Here is an 18,898-nt window from a genome sequence, read left to right on the forward strand (position 1 = left end):
TTGACTGTTTTTTAAAGACACTTCTTTTTTCACTCTTCACCCTATTGTCACTTTATATTTTTAGCCGTGATATTTTCACAGTCTCAGAAACATTGAGACATTTCTTTCTTAACGTGCCCTTTAATAATCATTATTAGTGAGTTGCCATAGTCCTTTTATCTTTGGAACAAATGATTAACTTATCTTTAAAAATAAGTCTTGACAAATAAGAAAACATAAAATGCAGTTTTATTTTTATGGTTTTGGAGTTTATTTTGACTTTTGATTCAAGATGTGGATCAAATTAATTTTTTGTTTCAAACTGTCACTGTGATTTCTCAATGCCATTTAGGAAATGCAGTCAAATAATTGTTTCTTGCCATTGTTCTGAGCACATACCATTATCTTTTAAATAAATATTCCTTTCTTTTTATTTTTTGTATTCTTTTATTTTTATTTTTTAAAGATTTTATTTTATTTTATTTATTTTATTTTTTTTAAAGATTTTATTTATTTGACAGAGAGAGACACAGTGAAAGAGGGAACACAAGCAGGGGGAGTGGGAGAGGGAGAAGCAGGCTTCCCGCAGAGCAGGGAGCCCGATGCAGGGCTCGATCCCAGGACCCTGGGATCATGACCTGAGCCGAAGGCAGACGCTTAATGACTGAGCCACCCAGGCGCCCCTAAAGATTTTATTTTTAAGTAATCTCTACACCCAGTGTGGGGCTTGAACTTACAACCCTGAGATCAAGAGTCCCATGCTCTGGGGCACCTGGGTGGCTCAGTCGGTTAAGCATCTGCCTTACACTCAGGTCATGATCCCAGGGTCCTGGGATTGAGCCCCACATCAGGCTCCCTGCTCAGTGAGGAGTCTGCTTCTCCCTCCTCGCTCTGCTGCTCCCTCTGCTTGTGCTCTCTCTCTGTCAAATAAATAAATAAAATCTTAAAAAAAAAAAAAAAGTTGCCTGCTCTACTGAACCAGCCAGGCACCCCATAAATTTTCCTATATAACCAAAAAATTTTTCTGAGGAATAATTATTAGTTGGGATTTTTTTGAAATCATAGTCTGTAGCCTGTGGATAAGGTATACCGTATAAATAGAAATAATTTGAACTGGCTATTAAAATTAATTTCTATCAGTTGAATATGGTATATATCTTTCATACTGAATATTTGTAACTGGGATATTTAAGTAATCCAGGTATTAGATCAGTCGTTAGTATGTTTAGCAGTATCATTGGTAAAGTGAGCAGTTTATTGTACTTAAGTGTATATACATACATACACATACTTGTATCTGTTTATACAAATTTATAACTTTTATTTATCCAGTCTTTTTTTTTTTAAATTTAATTTAAATTTTTAAATAATTTTATTTATTTATTTGATAGAGAGAGACACAGTGAGAGGGAACATAAGCGGGGGGAATGGGAGAGGGAGAAGCAGGCTTCCTGCTGAGCAGGGAGCCCGATGCGAGGCTCGATCCCAGGACCCTGGGATCATGACCTGAGCCGAAGGCAGATGCCCAACGACTGAGCCACCCAGGTGCCCCTGTTTATCCAGTCTTAATTTTATAGTGTATAAATATGAATTAATAGTTTGTCACGCCTGCTATTTGTGTGGTACTATTTTTTACATTTGAATACAATATAAGATTTCTGGGTTTGGGTTTTTTTTTTTTTTGCACTAGGTGGCCAATTAACTAAAAAGATACTGTTTAAATTAGGTTAGCTCTATGTACTAAAATGTCATTTTTCATCAGAATATGATGTTTGGTTCTTAGGCTGTCTTATCACTTGAATTATCTTTTTACCTACCAACTAGCATGGTTTAGTTAAAGTATGGAAATAAAAATGCTTTTTGTTGCATCTGAGATGTAACACATGGATCTGGCTATTATAAATTTTGCAAGAAAAAAGGGTGGATTTTATGCAATAAAACCTTGGCTGCTCTTCAATTTTCTCTCTTTTTCTTCCTTTGAACTGTGTCCCTTTGAAGACAAGGGAAGGGTAAACTGTGGCAGTGAAAGATGTTTTTGAAGTTTTGGGGTGCTATACTTTTCTGTTTAGCCCTTACTTTTTTTTATAAATGTTATTTAAGATGGAATTTCCAAAAGTTTACTTCCCAAAGCCTGGTTGTCATAGTTGAAAGAGTTCCTGATCTGTAAGTTTGTAGCCATTCTTTGGAAATTCATAGCGGACATTATTTGCAAATGGAAGGCTTGGACGTGGTCTCCTGGCTTTGTTTACTGTGGTTCTCCAACTAGTTTGACTACCAGTACCCTCTCTTTGAATAATGTAGGAGTATCTTGCAAAATTTTATTCCATGAAGCACATTTTGGTAACTCTGTTTTTTTTTTTTAAAGATTTTATTTATTTGAGAGAGAGAGAGAGAGAATGAGAGAGAGCACAAGAGCAGGGAGGGTCAGAGGGAGAAGCAGACTCCCTATGAGGGACTCGATCCCAGGACTCCAGGATCATGACTTGAGCCAAAGGCAGTCGCTTAACCAATGAGCCACCCAGGCGCCCTTGGTAGCTCTGTTTTAAGGTGATATCCAAGCTAGCTAAATTTCAGTTAGGATCATGATCTTTGTTTTAATTTTTTTACTACTTTATCTCTGATTTTCTGTTCTGCCTTTTTTGGGGATTATTTTTACATTTTACTATCTATTATTGCTTAAGGTATGCTCTCCATTTACTACAAACTTTTTTTCCATTTTTTATTTTAGAGCTGAATCAATTTATGAAGAAATGAAACAGAAATATGGAACTCAGGGTTGCTATTTACTTAAAATTAATTCTCGAACATCTAATCGAGCATCAGATGAACAGATACCAGATCCTTGGAGTCAGTATCTCCAGAAAAATAGTATTCAAAACCAGGTATATGTAAAAAACAACAATGAAGCAAACCACAAAAGCTGTATTTCAGTTTTATGACATAATGATATCACTGTAGAATTTTTTTTTATGTCTTCATCTAACTAGTAGAATTGTTAATATTTATTTTGTGGAATCTGGCTAGTTCTGATCCATCAGCATGTGAGCTCTTAATTCAATGGTTTAACACTGTTTTAACTAATACGTAATCCCTTATGCATACTCCTTTCAGGTATATAACATCAGTGTTACTTGATCTTTTCTTAAAAGATGAAAAGTAAATTACCTAAGAATTGAATTAGATTGGCTAGACATGTAGCGAATAGAATTTTTTACTTGTACATTTAATTCCTTATGAATGCTTACAGTCAATTCTTTATTATCCACATGCTCTGGGGTTGCCTTCCTTCATTTTCAACATGCTGTTCTTATGGCCACCTTTTGGAGCTCATACTTTTTAGGTGGGTGGGCTTTTTTCCCTAACTTTCCTTTGATTTCCTTTCCTTCTGAATTTTCAGGAAGTGTTGTTTCTTCCTAATTTGCTCCTTTCTTAATCTAGAATTCTAGACTAATGTTAATTGTTGTCTATGGGTTGAAGTGGGTAGGTATAAATTTTCATGGTCTGTCAAACTTTTTAGATAGAATTGTATGCCACTTGGTAGTAGTCAGGTGCCAATTTCCCATGCTTAGTTCAGATAATCAAGAGTTGACTGTTTTCTGTATAGAAGGGGGATTTCGTAAGTAAATGGAAAATGTATTTGTATTTTGTACATTTAAACTACATGTGTACTTTGTGATATTTTTAAAAATATCAATTATAGTTTATGTAATTTTGGATGTCCTAATATAAATATTGTTTAATCTGTTTATTTGCCTTATTTTTCTATTTTACATATGGAATTTTTGATCCAGATATAGTGCTATGCTGATATTTACTTTAAGATAATGCTGGGGGAAAGTGAGGAAAAAAAGAACCAGTTGAATAGGAAGGAGTTTTATTTTAAAATATGGTCTTTCCAGGCCACACTCAGAATAGGAACAATATTGAAAAAAGGAATTTAGATAGAGTCCAGTCATCCTAAGGAAGGGAAGCATAAGTCAGATTGTCCAATTTGAGAACTTTTAACAGAAGACAGAAGTATCAGAAATTCTACCGCTAGAAGCCTGGGATTGGAGGATAGTTTTAAAGCTTATCAGATCTAACCCCCTAATCTAATACTTTTAATTTCCTTTACCTAATGAATAACCTCATCTAGTACTCACTCTCTTAAGTGACCTGTTCCATGTCTGAACAGCTGGAGGATCAACCAAAAATCATCTCCCTTTGCTTGTACTCATTGGTCCTTTGGGACCAGTTTTTCATTTAGTCAACTTTCAAAATATAGTTCCCATGTCCTCTTTTATATTTTTTCTAGGCTAACTATACCTAGTTTTTTCAACTCTTTCTTGAATGGTGGTTTCAGACTGTTTCTTGTCCTAATCACTTTTATCCTGTTAAGTTCCAGCTTATTATATATTTCTCTAAAAGCAAGACACTCAGAATAGTACCTCAGATTTACTACTCTCACAGAGTAGTCTGGGTATTTATTTATTTATTTATTTTTCGTCAGCTGGGTATTTTTATTTTAAGTTTTTTTGTTGACTGAGAAACCAGCGCCTTTGTACAAATATCGCTTTGGATATTTTAACACACTATGATGTATTCAGAATTACTCCAGCCTATTAACACTGTATCCATGACCCAGGAGATTCCATACCATCCCTCTTATTTTCCCCTTCCTGACTAGTAGTCCATCTCTCTTCGCATTTATTTACTTCAGACACTTGTACAGGTATTAGTTTGGGCATGTACTTACCATATGTAAACGGGAAAACTGAGATAGAGATCATTTGAAGTCAGAAGAATTAGGGTAGTAGATTGAATGTGAAAAGGAAGTTAGGAATATAGGAGGTGTGGATTGGAATGATAAGATAGATGGAAGAAGTTAAGAATTTGGAGGACTGGAAAGAAAGTGTCTTGCTAAAACAAATAAATGAGGCTTACAGTTAGCAGAAGTAGTTGATGGATTTGGTGGTATCTTAAACATGATTAATTAACTATAACTGCTAATGCTTTTTTATTTTATTTTGATAGGAATCATATGAAGATGGCCCTTGTACTATAACTTCAAATAAGAGTTCTGATAGTAACTTGCTTTCATTGGATGGATTAGATAACGAAGTCAAAGGTCTTGATATACTTTCTCTAAGTTTCTCTTTTGATTGGAAATATGCACTGTTCTCAAAGCATGCTAATCCTTACAGATAAAAGATGAGGGAAATTTTCATAATAAAAAAAATGAGCAGATTAGCTTTTCCTTTGAAGAATTTTTTGGATCATTTGAGTTTGACTTTTTTTGACATTTAAAAATTTGTAAGAGGGCGCCTGGGTGGCTCAGTTGGTTAAGCGACTGCCTTCGGCTCAGGTCATGATCCTGGAGTCCTGGGATCGAGTCCCGCATCAGGCTCCCTGCTCAGCAGGGAGTCTGCTTCTCCTTCTGACCCTCCCCCCTCTCATGCTCTCTCTCTATCTCATTCTCTCTCTCAAATAAATAAATAAAATCTTAAAAAAAAAAAAATAAATAAATAAAAATTTGTAAGAGTAATATAACGTATTTCTTTTATTTTTTTATTTATTTTTATTTTTTATTTTTTTAAAGATTTTATTTATTTATTTGACAGAGACATAGCGAGAGAGGGAACACGAGCAGGGGGAGTGGGAGAGGGAGAAGCAGGCTTCCCGCTGAGCAGGGAGCCCGATGGGCGGCTCAATCCCAGGACCCTGGGATCATGACCTGAGCCGAAGGCAGATGCTTAACAACTGAGCCACCCAGGCGCCCCTCATATTTCTTTTAAATAATTTGTAGAAAGCAAGGGGGAAGATACTGTGTGCAGCATTAATTATTCCCAAAGTTGACATGATTTTGAGAGCTTTATTTCTGTATTTTAAATACAGTTTTGATAGTGACAGCTCTAAAATTTGTTAAAAATTTTTATTAGCTGTGTTATTTTAAAATGACTCTATTATTTTAACACTGTATTTTTCTTTTATTTACATGAATCTTTAAATTTCTATTATGTGTAACAAGTATTAACCCAAGTTCTATAATTTTAGGAGGGAAAATGTTAATGTTATTGTATCTTAGACTTATATACAGAAAGATAAAGGGTTCCAACATTGTTCTTTTTTTTCTTTAGCAGTATGGTAGTAATATCACAATTTTCTGTTGCATTCTGAGAGTAAAAGAAAGATCTGTTTTTCAGTAGATGGCTTACCAAATAACTTTAGAGCTCACCCACTTCAGTTGGACTCATCCAGTGACCCTTCTAACAGCATTGATGGCCCAGATCATGTAAAATCTGCTTCATCATTACATGAAACAAAGAAAGCAAATACTGGAATTATTCATGGTGCATGTTTAACTCTTACTGATCATGATAGAATTCGACAGTTTATACAAGAGTTCACGTTTCGGGGCCTTTTGCCCCATATAGAGAAAACAATTCGGCAATTAAATGATCAGGTAAGCTTTAATTGTTCGGATTAGTATTTTTAAAATTTCAGCGAAGAGTTAACTTGGGAATATAGTAGTGTAAGGTATTTACTAGGATTTATTGGTGTCACTGTTAGTGATGAAATTTTGTTAAATCCTGGAAGGTACCTATTCATTTACATTAGGGATTTTGCTAGCATATTGAACAATTTTCTTTAAATTGATGTTGTTAAAATGAATATTTGCTCACTTTTAAAGCTTTTTAGTTATTTAGAATTCTTTTGTATGTAAAAGTAAACTTAAATTCTCATATTTGTAATAATCTTTTTTGGTAGCTAATATCAAGAAAAGGTTTAAGTCGATCTCTATTTTCTGCAACTAAAAAATGGTTTAGTGGCAGTAAAGTTCCAGAAAAAAGCATTAACGAGCTGAAAAATACATCTGGATTGCTGTGAGTAAAATATTATTGTTTTTTGTTTTTCCTGTGTTTAACTCTGACTGGTGTTTGACTCTGTGATGTACAGCAAAAAATGATTATGTTTTTAGATTTTTAGTTTCATATTGGTTAAAACTGAAGTAGATAAGAACAGTGATTGTAAGTTAATTATAGTAAAAAGTTTTTTTAAACCATTAGGTAGATATCTAAAAATAAATAAGAACTGGGAAGGTCCCTTACTTTGGGTTTCTTTCCCTATTTGTAAAAAGATGGAGTTAGATTAATCCATTAATAACTCATCTAAATTAAAATATGGTCTAGTGATTCGGAGTCATGGCATACATTTAGACAGTTTTCATTAATATAAAATCTTATTTTAAGGGAAAATAAAATTAATTTTGGGTTTTTATGTTTTTCTTGGTTATATATAAAGTTAGTCACCTAGAATTAACCATTTGCTTCATAATTTGACTATGGAGAAAATGCTTGCCTGCTGTTGAGAAGTTCTCAGTATAGGGCTATAAATTATATAAATATAATTGTTTCCAAATATCTCTGAGAAATGACGGTCTCTCGTTGGAGATAGAATTCTTTTTTTTTTTTTAAAGATTTTATTTATTATTTGAGAGAGAGAGAATGAGAGAGAGCACATGAGAGGGGGGAGGGTCAGAGGGAGAAGCAGACTCCCTGCCGAGCAGGGAGCCTGATGCGGGACTCGATCCCGGGACTCCAGGATCATGACTGAGCCGAAGGCAGTCGCTCAACCAACTGAGCCACCCAGGTGCCCTTTTTTTTCCTTTTTTCTTCTTTTTTTCTTTTTATTTTTTTATTGTTATGTTAATCCCCATACATTACATCATTAGTTTTAGATGTAGTGTTCCATGATTCATTGTTTGTGCATAACACCCAGTGCTCCATGCAGAACGTGCCCTCCTCAATACCCATCACCAGGCTAACCCATCCTCCCACCCCCCCCTCCCCTCTAGAACCCTCAGTTTGTTTTTCAGAGTCCATCGTCTCTCATGGTTCGTCTACCCCTCCGATTTCCCCCGCTTCATTCTTCCCCTCCCGCTACCTTCTTCTTCTTCTTTTTTTTTTCTTAACATATATTGCATTATTTGTTTCAGAGGTACAGATTTGAGATTCAACAGTCCTGCACAATTCACAGCGCTTACCAGAGCACATACCCTCCCCAGTGTCTATCACCCAGCCACCCCATCCCTCCCACCTCACCCCCCACTCCAGCAACCCTCAGTTTGTTTCCTGCGATTAAGAATTCCTCATATCAGTGAGGTCATATGGTACATGTCTTTCTCTGTTTGACTTATTTCGCTCAGCATAATACCCTCCAGTTCCATCCACGTCGTTGCAAATGGCAAGATCTCATTCCCTTTGATGGCTGCATAATATTCCATTGTGTATATATACCCCATCTTCTTTAGGAGATAGAATTCTTATAAGACCAGATTCGTTTTCCTAATGTTTTAGACAGTTGAACAGCTTGTTAGACATTTTATAATATTTAATGGTTTAGGGGTCGTAAATTACAAATTACTTTTTAAATTTATTTTATATTTACAGGTATCCACCAGAAGCACCAGAGCTTCAAATCCGAAAAATGGCTGACTTATGCTTTTTGGTGCAGCATTATGATTTGGCTTACAGCTGCTATCATACTGCCAAGAAAGATTTTCTTAATGATCAAGCAATGCTTTATGCAGCTGGTGCCTTGGTTGGTATTCTATAATACTGTAATTTCTTACTTCTGTTGTCATAAATGATTTAGAAATTTCTGTTTATGAAACGGCAAGCAAAATACCTAGGGATGAAGTTGTACTCAAGGAGGATATAATGCTTTATAGGTTTTGAATTAGTTTATGCTGAATTGATGGATTTTCCTGAAACTAGTATATTTAAGTATATCATATATGAGAATTGATGTCTTAGCTTTGGCTAGTACATTCTAATTTTTGTGTATGCAAAATTTAATTTGAATTTCAGTTATTATATTGAGTGTAACTTTTTTTTAGCAGATGCTTTTAGACCTTTTGAAAAATCTTTTAAAATTGCTTAAATTCTTTTTTTTTTTTGACGTATGACTATATATATCAGTTAAGAACATGTACTTTGGTGTGAGACAGACTGTCATCTGAGGCAAATATTGAACATCCCTAAGCCTCAATTTTTTTGCCTGTTAAATGTGAATCCTAATGGCATAAGGTTAGATAAGGTATAAGGCCTGTGCTGTGTCTAGCACACTGCTTTGTATATAAAGAACTGTAAGCATCAACTATGTTAGTTTTTATAATTGATATGTAAACCTTGGTGTGGCAGTATTTTTTTTTTTTTTAGAGAGCGAAAATGAGTGGGGGGGAGGGGTAGAGGGAAGAGGGGGAAAGAGAATCTTAAGCAGGTTCCATACCCAGCAGGGAGCCCGATGTGGGGCACCATCTCATGTCCCTGAGATCATGACCTGAGCCGATATTCAAGAGTTAGATGCTTAACCGACTGAGTCACCCAGGTGCCCCCAGAAAGAATTTTCTATACTTGTTTGCCTTATAACATATTTTTTAAAAGTTGTCATACATAAATGCATAATCTGCTTTCTGTGTGTAGAAAAGAGTAAAATTAACACTGTTCCTTTCTACATAATCACTTTAAAAATATATAAGCTTGTAAACAAAAGTGTGAAGAACAAAAATGTATAAGAATAAATATTTCATTGGAAATTATCATGTAGACACTCGTTTAATAATTGCCATTTATTTTGCATTTGTTTTAATATTATGTATGTATAAAACTAAAATAGGTAACTTAATGTAAAGCTAAAATAGCAAAATTATATTTTTCTTTTTATTTCTGTAATATTTTTAATGAAACACGTCTGCTAACTTTTGAAAACCTTGTTCAGGAACTGAAATCTTTATGAGTTGAAGTGCTTAAAAACTTATATGATTTGTCCTTGGCTAGGCATTCTGTAATCTCATCTAAAATAATGACTGTATGAATATGAAATCATAAATACTTAATGTTATTTCATAAATACTTTACAACATAGGTATGAATTGATAACATGTATATTATATAACTGCTAATTGAATATTTGTATATAGGTAGAATTTTATAAAGGTAGGGCAAAAGATTTCTGTGGTTTTATGGTATGTAAGCTTTTTCATTTTTATCTACAATCTGTTAAATACCATATTTAAATCATTTAGGTAGAGGTATTAGTAGCAACTATATGAGAGAAAATAGTTTCACCCTGGAAAATAAAGTCGTATCTCCTATAACATAATATATGAATACCTGAAAATTCTTGTAGTCTATAAAAACTGCCCTAAAAATAACAGGCTTTGGAGAAAAATAAGGTTGGGACAGATCTTAAAACCTGTATATGTATCTTTGAAACCAGACTACAAACAAAAACATAAAATGTGTTTGTTCCTTGCGAGGTGATCTATGTAATGTAGTCAGGCTACTCCAGCATGGCTAGAAGTTACCTCAAGGAATAAAAAACATACACAAAACCAACATGTAAATACTAGCTGGAAGTAGAGGTGGAGGAGAGTAGCCTAACCAGTGGACATGCCATAAAATAGAACATGGAGGGAAGTGCAGCTGCCTTGAGCCAAGAACTGTGCAAATACACTGGGTGTGTACTTCTCTGGAGAGAGGATCTGTGTGCACCGAAGTGTAGGTGGTCATTTTCTGTTTTCTTAAAATACAGATGAAAAGAGCTCCTGCCTGTGCAACAGCTGAGGTCAGGGCTTATTCCTTTCCTGCCAAAGGTTATAATTTTATATTTGCTATTTTTGAACCCCTTGTCTAAGAAAAATTGTTTATAAATGAACACAAATTTTATTTGTACTGCTACCACTTTCCTATTTACCATTCACGTATTAGCTAATTGATAAGGTCAGAATGTATCATAGTAGAACAGACCATACTGCCTGCCTTTTTAGCTAAAAATTGAAGATATTTAGTTATGGTAACTTTAAGTTAAATATCATAGCAAAACTAGTAATAGGAACTTTTTTTTTTAAGATTTTATTTATTTATTTGACAGAGAGAGACAGCGAGAGAGGGAACACAAGCAGGGGGAGTGGGAGAGGGAGAAGCAGGCTTCCCGCAGAGCAGGGAGCCTGATGCGGGGCTCGATCCCAGGACCCCGGGATCACAACCTGAGCCGAAGGCAGACGCTTAACGACTGAGCCACCCAGGCGCCCCTAGGACCTTTTTTTTTTAAGAGGGGGAGCGTGCATGCATGTGCAAGTGGGGGGGGGAAGAGGAGAGGGAGACGGAGAGAGAGCATCTTAAATAGACTCCACGGTGAGCACAGAGCTTGATCTCACAACCCTGAGATCATGACCTGAGCCAAAATCAAGAGTTAGACACTTAACCGACTGAACCACCCAGGTGCCCCAGTAATAGGAATTCTTAAGGAAATATTGGTTTGTTTGTTTTTTTTTGTAGTTTAATCTGTCATAACTACCTTAACTAACTGAAGGCTAAGTAGATCACTCCTTGATGAAAATCTTTGTAAAAAGTATTAATCCACATCAAAGACTATGGGACATGATTTAATGGATTATTGAACATCACATGGTAACTTCGGGTGATCATTTTGAATGTTCTCACCAGATCTGTAGAAATTATGTCAGTTTTGTTTGATGTATATTGATTTAATATTTCTTGCAGAATTAAGTTAGAACATAACTTAGAATTTGGGGGCATATTTTTTTCTTCTACAATTTTTTCTTAGTACCCTTTCATGAATGTATTGATATATAATATATATAATTTGTATATAGTAAATATGTGTTTCTGTACAATATAACATTCTACCATATATTCAATACGTATTTGCTTTTTTGTATAATAGAAGCATATGTATATTCATTATGTATATTAGTTAAATTATAAAGTAGCTAAAACATGCTTCAGAGCTGTAGTATATTTTGTCACATGGATATAATATATTTTCATTCAGCTTATTCATTAAATTTTGGAACAAATACTACTGGACACCAAGGATAGAAATCCATTCTGAAACAGATACAGTTTATATTATCATGGAACCTATAGTCTGTCGGGTTAAAGGTTTTAATCATTCTCCCAATTTTTAGATAATTATTTGTTTTTTTCTATTTAAAAAAATGTTGTAGAGAAATACATTTATTCATTCTAAAAGTGGATTGGCATTAACAGTCCCCCCCCCATTTCTGAAAGTTTCATTTATTTCTAGTTAAATTTTTATTGAAACTTAGTCTATAAGAGGACATAGTAGTGTAACGAAGGCCAAAACCCCGTAATTTAGTCTTCATTTCTAAATTCCTTAGCACCATTGTGTATTATTTGCGTTATTAACTAAAAGCATAGACGTCAACAACAGAATGGCTTTTAAAAGTGAAATAAAAAGTCCTAGAAAATTGACAGTAATATAGATCTAAGAAATGGTCTTTTGTGCCTTTTGTATGGTATAGGATATAGAATGTGTAAGTAGCTAAAATATATATGGTGCAAGTTGTGAGCTCTGCTATCATGCTAGTAATTAGAAAGAGATGTACTTTACCTTATCTCTCTCTGTATGGTCCTATCATCAGTCTGTTTACTCATTGAGGGATAAGGAAGAATAGGGAGGAGGTGGTAGCGGAATCTTAAACTAGGTACACCTTGTAGTTGTATATACCATAACTCAATGTGTTTATCAGGTCTTCTTGAAAAGTCTTATTTAAATACTGAATGACAGACTTTGGTATTTGACTAGAGAATTTAAAAACTAAAAGCATATAAATATATTTTTCAAGTCTGCATTAATCCATGAAATTTATACATGTGCATACATAAAAAGCTCCAACAAACTTCAGTCCAATTTGTAGGCTTCCAAATGCTTAATAATAAATATTTCTCCTTTTGAAGTAGTATAAATAATGTCTTTTTCTTTAGGAAATGGCAGCAGTGTCCGCTTTTCTTCAACCAGGAGCACCTAGGCCATACCCTGCGCATTACATGGATACAGCAATCCAGACATATAGGGATATCTGCAAGTAGGTGACTAGAATGTTTATGTTCTATCCATTTAGAGGTAAATTTAACACTAATATTGTTATTAGGTATAAATGGTTCTTTGTTTTTCATGCTTTAAATTCAAACAAGCTCCCGAATCAAGTTAATATACTCAGAGACAAGATGAGGTGATTTTTTAAAACTAGTGTTTTATTACGTCCTTTCTCTTCCTATTTTGTTTGGATTTGTGGTTAGGCATTTGTTATATGTAATGTTGAGGTTATATGTTACAGTGAGGGTGATTTTATTGTGGGGACATTTCTAACCTAAACTACTCTTAAGCCAGGGGGTAGCCATTCTGAACTTTTCTTGTTAAATAGGCAGAACACAAAGAGTTAAATAATAGTCCAGGGAAGAAAATGAGAAGTGTTTTGTACACATAATGAGCTCTGTCAGAACTCCATAGGAGTTAGAACTTGCCACCTGTGAGGAGACTGAACTGATCCAGAAAGTGGTCAGAGAGGTTTCATAGGATTTTTGAGGAATGGATCTGAAAGAAAGGTGGTTGGGATTTGACAGCCATGAAGACATTTCAGGAATTGTGATTGGCAGAAATATTGTTTTGGATGCGTCATCACTGGTGAAAGGGAATAGAATCCTGGCTAGGTTAGAGGATGTATATGAAAAGGTGTTTTGAAAGGTATTGGTGTGGGGAGCCTTCATTCTCATTTATCATTGTTATTGTTAAGCTGTAGTTAAAATTTATGTAGTTGCAAATGGAGAGTTCTTGAATATTCTGTAGAGGCTTGACATAATAAGTTATTTTTTAGAAAGATTGATCTGACTGTTCTATGTAGAATGGATGGGTTGGAAGACAGATATAGAGGTAATTCCGTCTCTTATAATATTATTTAAGGAGTAGTGATAGTAGTAAAGCAGTGCGTTTACAACACAGCACTAATAATCATTAACATTTTTTTGTGTGCCCGGCATTTGCCACTATGCCAAAATAATTTACACACTCATTGAATCTTCATAACAAATCTGTGAAATACAGATGAGGAGAATGAAACTTAAAGAGTTTAACTTGCCTTAGGGCTACAGCTAATAAGTGGTGGAGCCAGTTTTGGATCCCACCTCTTAAACTTTACAATCTATTCTAGAATGTATTTAGAGATTCTGGCAGCAGATACAGCCCTCTGTGAGAACACATAGTTACTGTGATGTAACAAGGTATTACTGTAGTGCTAATTATATTTTTCTTGTCTTTTTTTTTCTTTAGGAATATGGTATTGGCTGAGAGATGTGTATTGCTTAGTGCTGAAATCTTAAAAAGCCAAAGCAAATATTCAGAGGCTGCAGCTCTTCTAATACGGTTGACTAGTGAGGTACTGAAAATGTGTAGTATTTATTTACTTCAGTAACATTTCATAAATTTTAAAAAATGTTTCTTTTTTTTGAGAGGGTGTGCAAAACATGAAAGTAGAGGGAAATTTCTTTTTGGGAGTTTACAATATGGCTACTTATTTGTTGAATTAATTTTAAATGTATTTTAAAAATATTTTATGAATTTATTTTATTTCTATATTTTAAGTCTACATTATTAACTACCAACATGTACATCTTTTATGAATTAGATTTTGACTTATGCATAGCAATATTGATTTATTTAGGATCTTTTTTTGTTTTTTAATTTTTTACTTTGAGTATAGTTGACATACAATGTTACATTAGTTTCAAACGTACAACATAGTGATTCAACTTCTCTATACTTTAGGTTCTGCTCACTACAGGTGTAGTTACTCTCTGTCACATACAACAGTATTATAGCATCATTGAGTATATTCCCTATGCTGCCTTTTATTCCTGTGACTTATTCATTCCATAACTGGAAACCTGTATCTCCCACTCCCCTTCACTTGTTTTGCCCATTTCCTTATTCCCTTCCCTCTGGCAACCTTCAGTTTGTTCTCTGTATTTATAGGTCTGATTCTGCTTTTTTTTAATTAATTTGTTTTTAAGTTTCCACATATGAATGAAGTCATATGGTCTTTGTCTTTCTCAGTCTGACTTGTTTCACTTAGTATAATACCCTCTAGGACCATCTATATGTTGTTGCAAATGGCAAGAGTTCATTCTTTTTTACGGCTGTGAATGTTATATTGTATATATATAAACCACATCTTTCTTATCCATTTGTCTATCTGTGGACACTTGGGTTGCTTCCATATTTTGGCTATTGTAAATAATGCTGCAACAAACATAAGGGTCCATATAGTTCTTTGAATCAGTGGTTTCATTTTCTTTGGGTAAAAACCCACTAGTGGAGTTATTGGATCATATGATATTTCTATTTTTAGTTTTTTAGAGGAACTTCCATACTGTTTTCCACAGTGGCCATAACAATTTGCATTCCCAGCAGGGCATGAGGGTTCCTTTCTCTCCACCTCCTCGCCAATATTTGTTATTTCTTTTCGTTTTTATTTTAGTCATTCTGACAGGTGTAAGGTGATATCTCATTGTGGTTTTGATTTGCATTTCCCCGATGATGAGTAATGTTGAGTGTCTTTTCATGAGTTTGTTGGCCATCTGTATGTCTTCTTTGGAAAAATGTCTATTCAGGTCCTCTTCCCACTTTTTAATGGGATTGTTTATGTTTTGGTGTTGAGTTGTTAAGTTCTTTATATATTTTGGATATTAATCCCTTATTGGGTATATCATTTGCAAGTATCTTCTCCCAATCATTAGGTTGCCTTTTTTGTTTTGATGGTTTCTTTTCACTATGCAAAAGCTTTTTATTTTGATGTAGTCCCAATAGTTTATTTTTGCTTTTGTTTCCTTTGCCTTAGGAGACATATCTAGAAAAATGTTGCTACAGTCAATGTCAGAGAAATTACTGCATTATCTTCTAGGATTTTTATGACATCAGGTCTCACATTTAGGTCTTTAATCTATCTTGAGCTTATTTTTGTGTATGGTGTAAGAAAGTGATCCAGTTTCATTCTTTTCCATATAGTTGTCCAGTTTTCCCATCACCATTTATTGAAGAGACTTCCCCTGTTGTATATTCTTGCCTCCTTTGTCATAGATGGATTGATCATATAAGGATGAATTTATTTTTGGACTGTCTACTCTGTTCCATTGGTCAAAGTGACTCATTTTTATGCCAGCACCAGGCTGTTTTGATTTTTAGAGCTTTGTAGTGTGTCTTATAATCTGGAATTCTGATATCTCTAGCTTTGTTCTTTTTTCTCAAGGTTGCTTTGGGGTCTTTTGTGGTTCCATACAAATTTTAGTATTATTTGTCCTATTTCTGTGAAAAATGCAGTTGGTATTTTGGTGGGGATTGTATTGAATCTGTAGATTGCTTTGGAAGTATGGTAATTTTAATAATAGTAATTCTTCCAGTACATAATCATGGAATATCTTTCCATTTATTTGTGTCATCTTCAATTTCTTTTTTTTAATCTTTTTTATTATTATGTTAATCACCATACATCATTAGTTTTTGATGTAGTGTTCCATGATTCATTGTTTGCATATAACACCCAGTACTCCATGCAGAACGTACCTTCTTTAATACCCATCACCAGGCTAACCCCATCCCCCACCCCCTTCCCCTCTAGAACCCTGAGTTTGTTTCTCAGAGCCCATAGTCTCTCATGGTTGGTCTCCCTCTCCGATTTCCCCCCCTTCATTCTTCCCCTCCTGCTATCTTCTTTTTTCTTCTTTTTTTAACATATAATGTATTATTTGTTTCAGACGTACAGGTCTGTGATTCAACAGTCTTACACAATTCACAGCGCTCACCATAGCACCCAATGTCTATCACCCAGCCTCCCACCCCCCACCACTCCAGCAACCCTCAGTTTGTTTCCTGAGATTAAGAATTCCTCATATCGGTGAGGTCATATGATACATGTCTTTCTCTGATTGACTTATTTCGCTCAGCATAATACCCTCCAGCTCCATTCCTTTTGATGGCTGCATAATATTCCATTGTATATATATGTATGTGTGTGTATATATATACCACATCTTCTTTATCCATTCATCTGTCCATCTGTCGATGGACATCTTGGCTCTTTCCACAGTTTGGCTATTGTGGACATTGTTGCTATAAACATCAGGGTGCACGTACCCCTTCAGATCACTACATTTATATCTTTGGGGTAAATACCCAGTAGTGCAATTGCTGGGTCTTATGGTAGCTCTATTTTCAACTTTTTGAGGAACCTCCATACAGTTTTCCAGAGTGGCTGCACCAGCTTGCATTCCCACCAACAGTGTAGGAGGGTTCCCCTTTCTCTGCAGCCTCTCCAACATCTGTCGTTTCCTGACTTGTTAATTTTAGCCATTCTGACTGGTGTGAGGTAGTATCTCATTGAGGTTTTGATTTGGATTTCCCTGATGCTGAGCGATGTTGAGCACTTTTTCATGTGTGTGTTGGTCATTTGGATGTCTTCTTTGGAAAAATGTCTGTTCATGTCTTCTGCCCATTTCTTGATTGGATCATTTGTTCTTTGGGTGTTGAGTTTAATAAGTTCTTTATAGATTTTGGATACTAGCCCTTTATCTGATAAGTCATTTGCAAATATCTTCTTCCATTCTGTCAGTTGTCTTTTGGTTTTGTTGACCGTTTCTTTTGCTGTGCAAAAGCTTTTTATATCGATGAAGTCCCAATAGTTCATTTTTGCCCTTGCTTCCCTTGCCTTTGGTGATGTTTCTAGGAAGAAGTTGCTGTGGCTGAGGTCAAAGAGGTTGCTGCCTGTGTTCTCCTTTAGGATTTTGATGGACTCTGTCTCACATTGAGGTCTTTCAACCATTTGGAGTCTCTTTTTGTGTGTGGCGTAAGGAAATGGTCCAGTTTCATTCTTCTGCATGTGGCTGTCCAATTTTCCCAACACATTTGTTGAAGAGACTGTCTTTTTTCCATTGGACATTCTTTCCTGCTTTGTCGAAGACCATAGAGTTGAGGGTCCATTTCTGGGCTCTCTAGATTCTGTTCCATTGATCTATGTGTCTGTTTTTGTGCCAGTACCATACTGTCTTGATGATGACAGCTTTGTAATAGAGCTGGAAGTCCGGAATTGTGATGCCGACAGCTTTGCTTTTCTTTTGCAACATTCCTCTGGCTATGCGGGGTCTTTTCTGGTTCCATACAAATTTTAGGATTATTTGTTCCATTTCTTTGAAAAAAGTGGATGATATTTTGATAGGGATTGCATTGAATGTGTAGATTGCTGTAGGTAGCATTGACATCTTCACAATATTTGTTCTTCCAATCCATGAGCATGGAACGTTTTTCCATTTCTTTGTGTCTTCCTCAATTTCTTTCATGAGTATTTTATAGTTTTCTGAGTACAGATCCTTTGCCTCTTTGGTTAGATTTATTCCTACGTATCTTATGGTTTTGGGTGCAATTGTAAATGGGATCGACTCCTTAATTTCTCTTTCTTCTGTCTTGTTGTTGGTGTATAGGAATGCCACTGATTTCTGTGCATTGATTTTATATCCTGCCACTTTACTGAATTCCTGTATGAGTTCTAGCAGTTTTGGAGTGGAGTCTATGGGGTTTTCCACATAAAGTATCATATCATCTGCAAAGAGTGAGAGTTTGACTTCTTCCTTGCCGATTTGGATACCTTTTATTTCTTTTTGTTGTCTGATTGCTGTGACTAGGATCATCTTCAGTTTCTTTTATCAGCATTTTATAGTTTTCAGAGTACAGCTCTGTCACCTCCTTGGTTAAGTTTATTCCTAGGTATTTTATTCTTTTTGGTGCAGTTGTAAATGGAATTACTTTCTTATGCATAACAATATTTAAAGCAACATGCATGTGCATCATTCTAATATAAAATTGATACTTAAAATGAGTAATTACTGAGGAATTTTTAATCTTAGTTTCACTAGTATGAACTTGTAAAAACATTGTCTTAAGCATTCAAAATAATCTATATTATGAATATTTCAGAAGAGGAGAAAGCAATCCATTTATATAGTTGCTATTGAAAGTTTAAAGCAGGTATTATTTTTATTATTTTTCATGTATTACCTTTCTACCC

The 18,898-nt window shown here is 34.9% G+C and overlaps 1 protein-coding gene across 1 annotated transcript in view; it reads left to right on the forward strand.

The window, feature by feature from the left end:
• The window catches only part of TRAPPC8 (trafficking protein particle complex 8), an 83,475-nt gene that overhangs the window by 14,553 nt on the left and 50,024 nt on the right, over positions 1 to 18,898 (forward strand). Inside the window, exons 5-11 of the mRNA XM_034995974.1 lie at positions 2,708 to 2,861; positions 4,993 to 5,086; positions 6,165 to 6,421; positions 6,727 to 6,842; positions 8,409 to 8,559; positions 12,774 to 12,874; positions 14,116 to 14,221. Coding sequence (XP_034851865.1) covers positions 2,708 to 2,861; positions 4,993 to 5,086; positions 6,165 to 6,421; positions 6,727 to 6,842; positions 8,409 to 8,559; positions 12,774 to 12,874; positions 14,116 to 14,221 — 979 coding nt within the window. The remainder of the gene's footprint in view (positions 1 to 2,707; positions 2,862 to 4,992; positions 5,087 to 6,164; positions 6,422 to 6,726; positions 6,843 to 8,408; positions 8,560 to 12,773; positions 12,875 to 14,115; positions 14,222 to 18,898) is intronic.

Source organism: Mirounga leonina, unplaced genomic scaffold (genome assembly GCF_011800145.1).
Source record: "Mirounga leonina isolate KUSES-001 unplaced genomic scaffold, KU_Mleo_1.0 Mir_93, whole genome shotgun sequence".
Lineage (NCBI taxonomy): Eukaryota > Metazoa > Chordata > Mammalia > Carnivora > Phocidae > Mirounga > Mirounga leonina.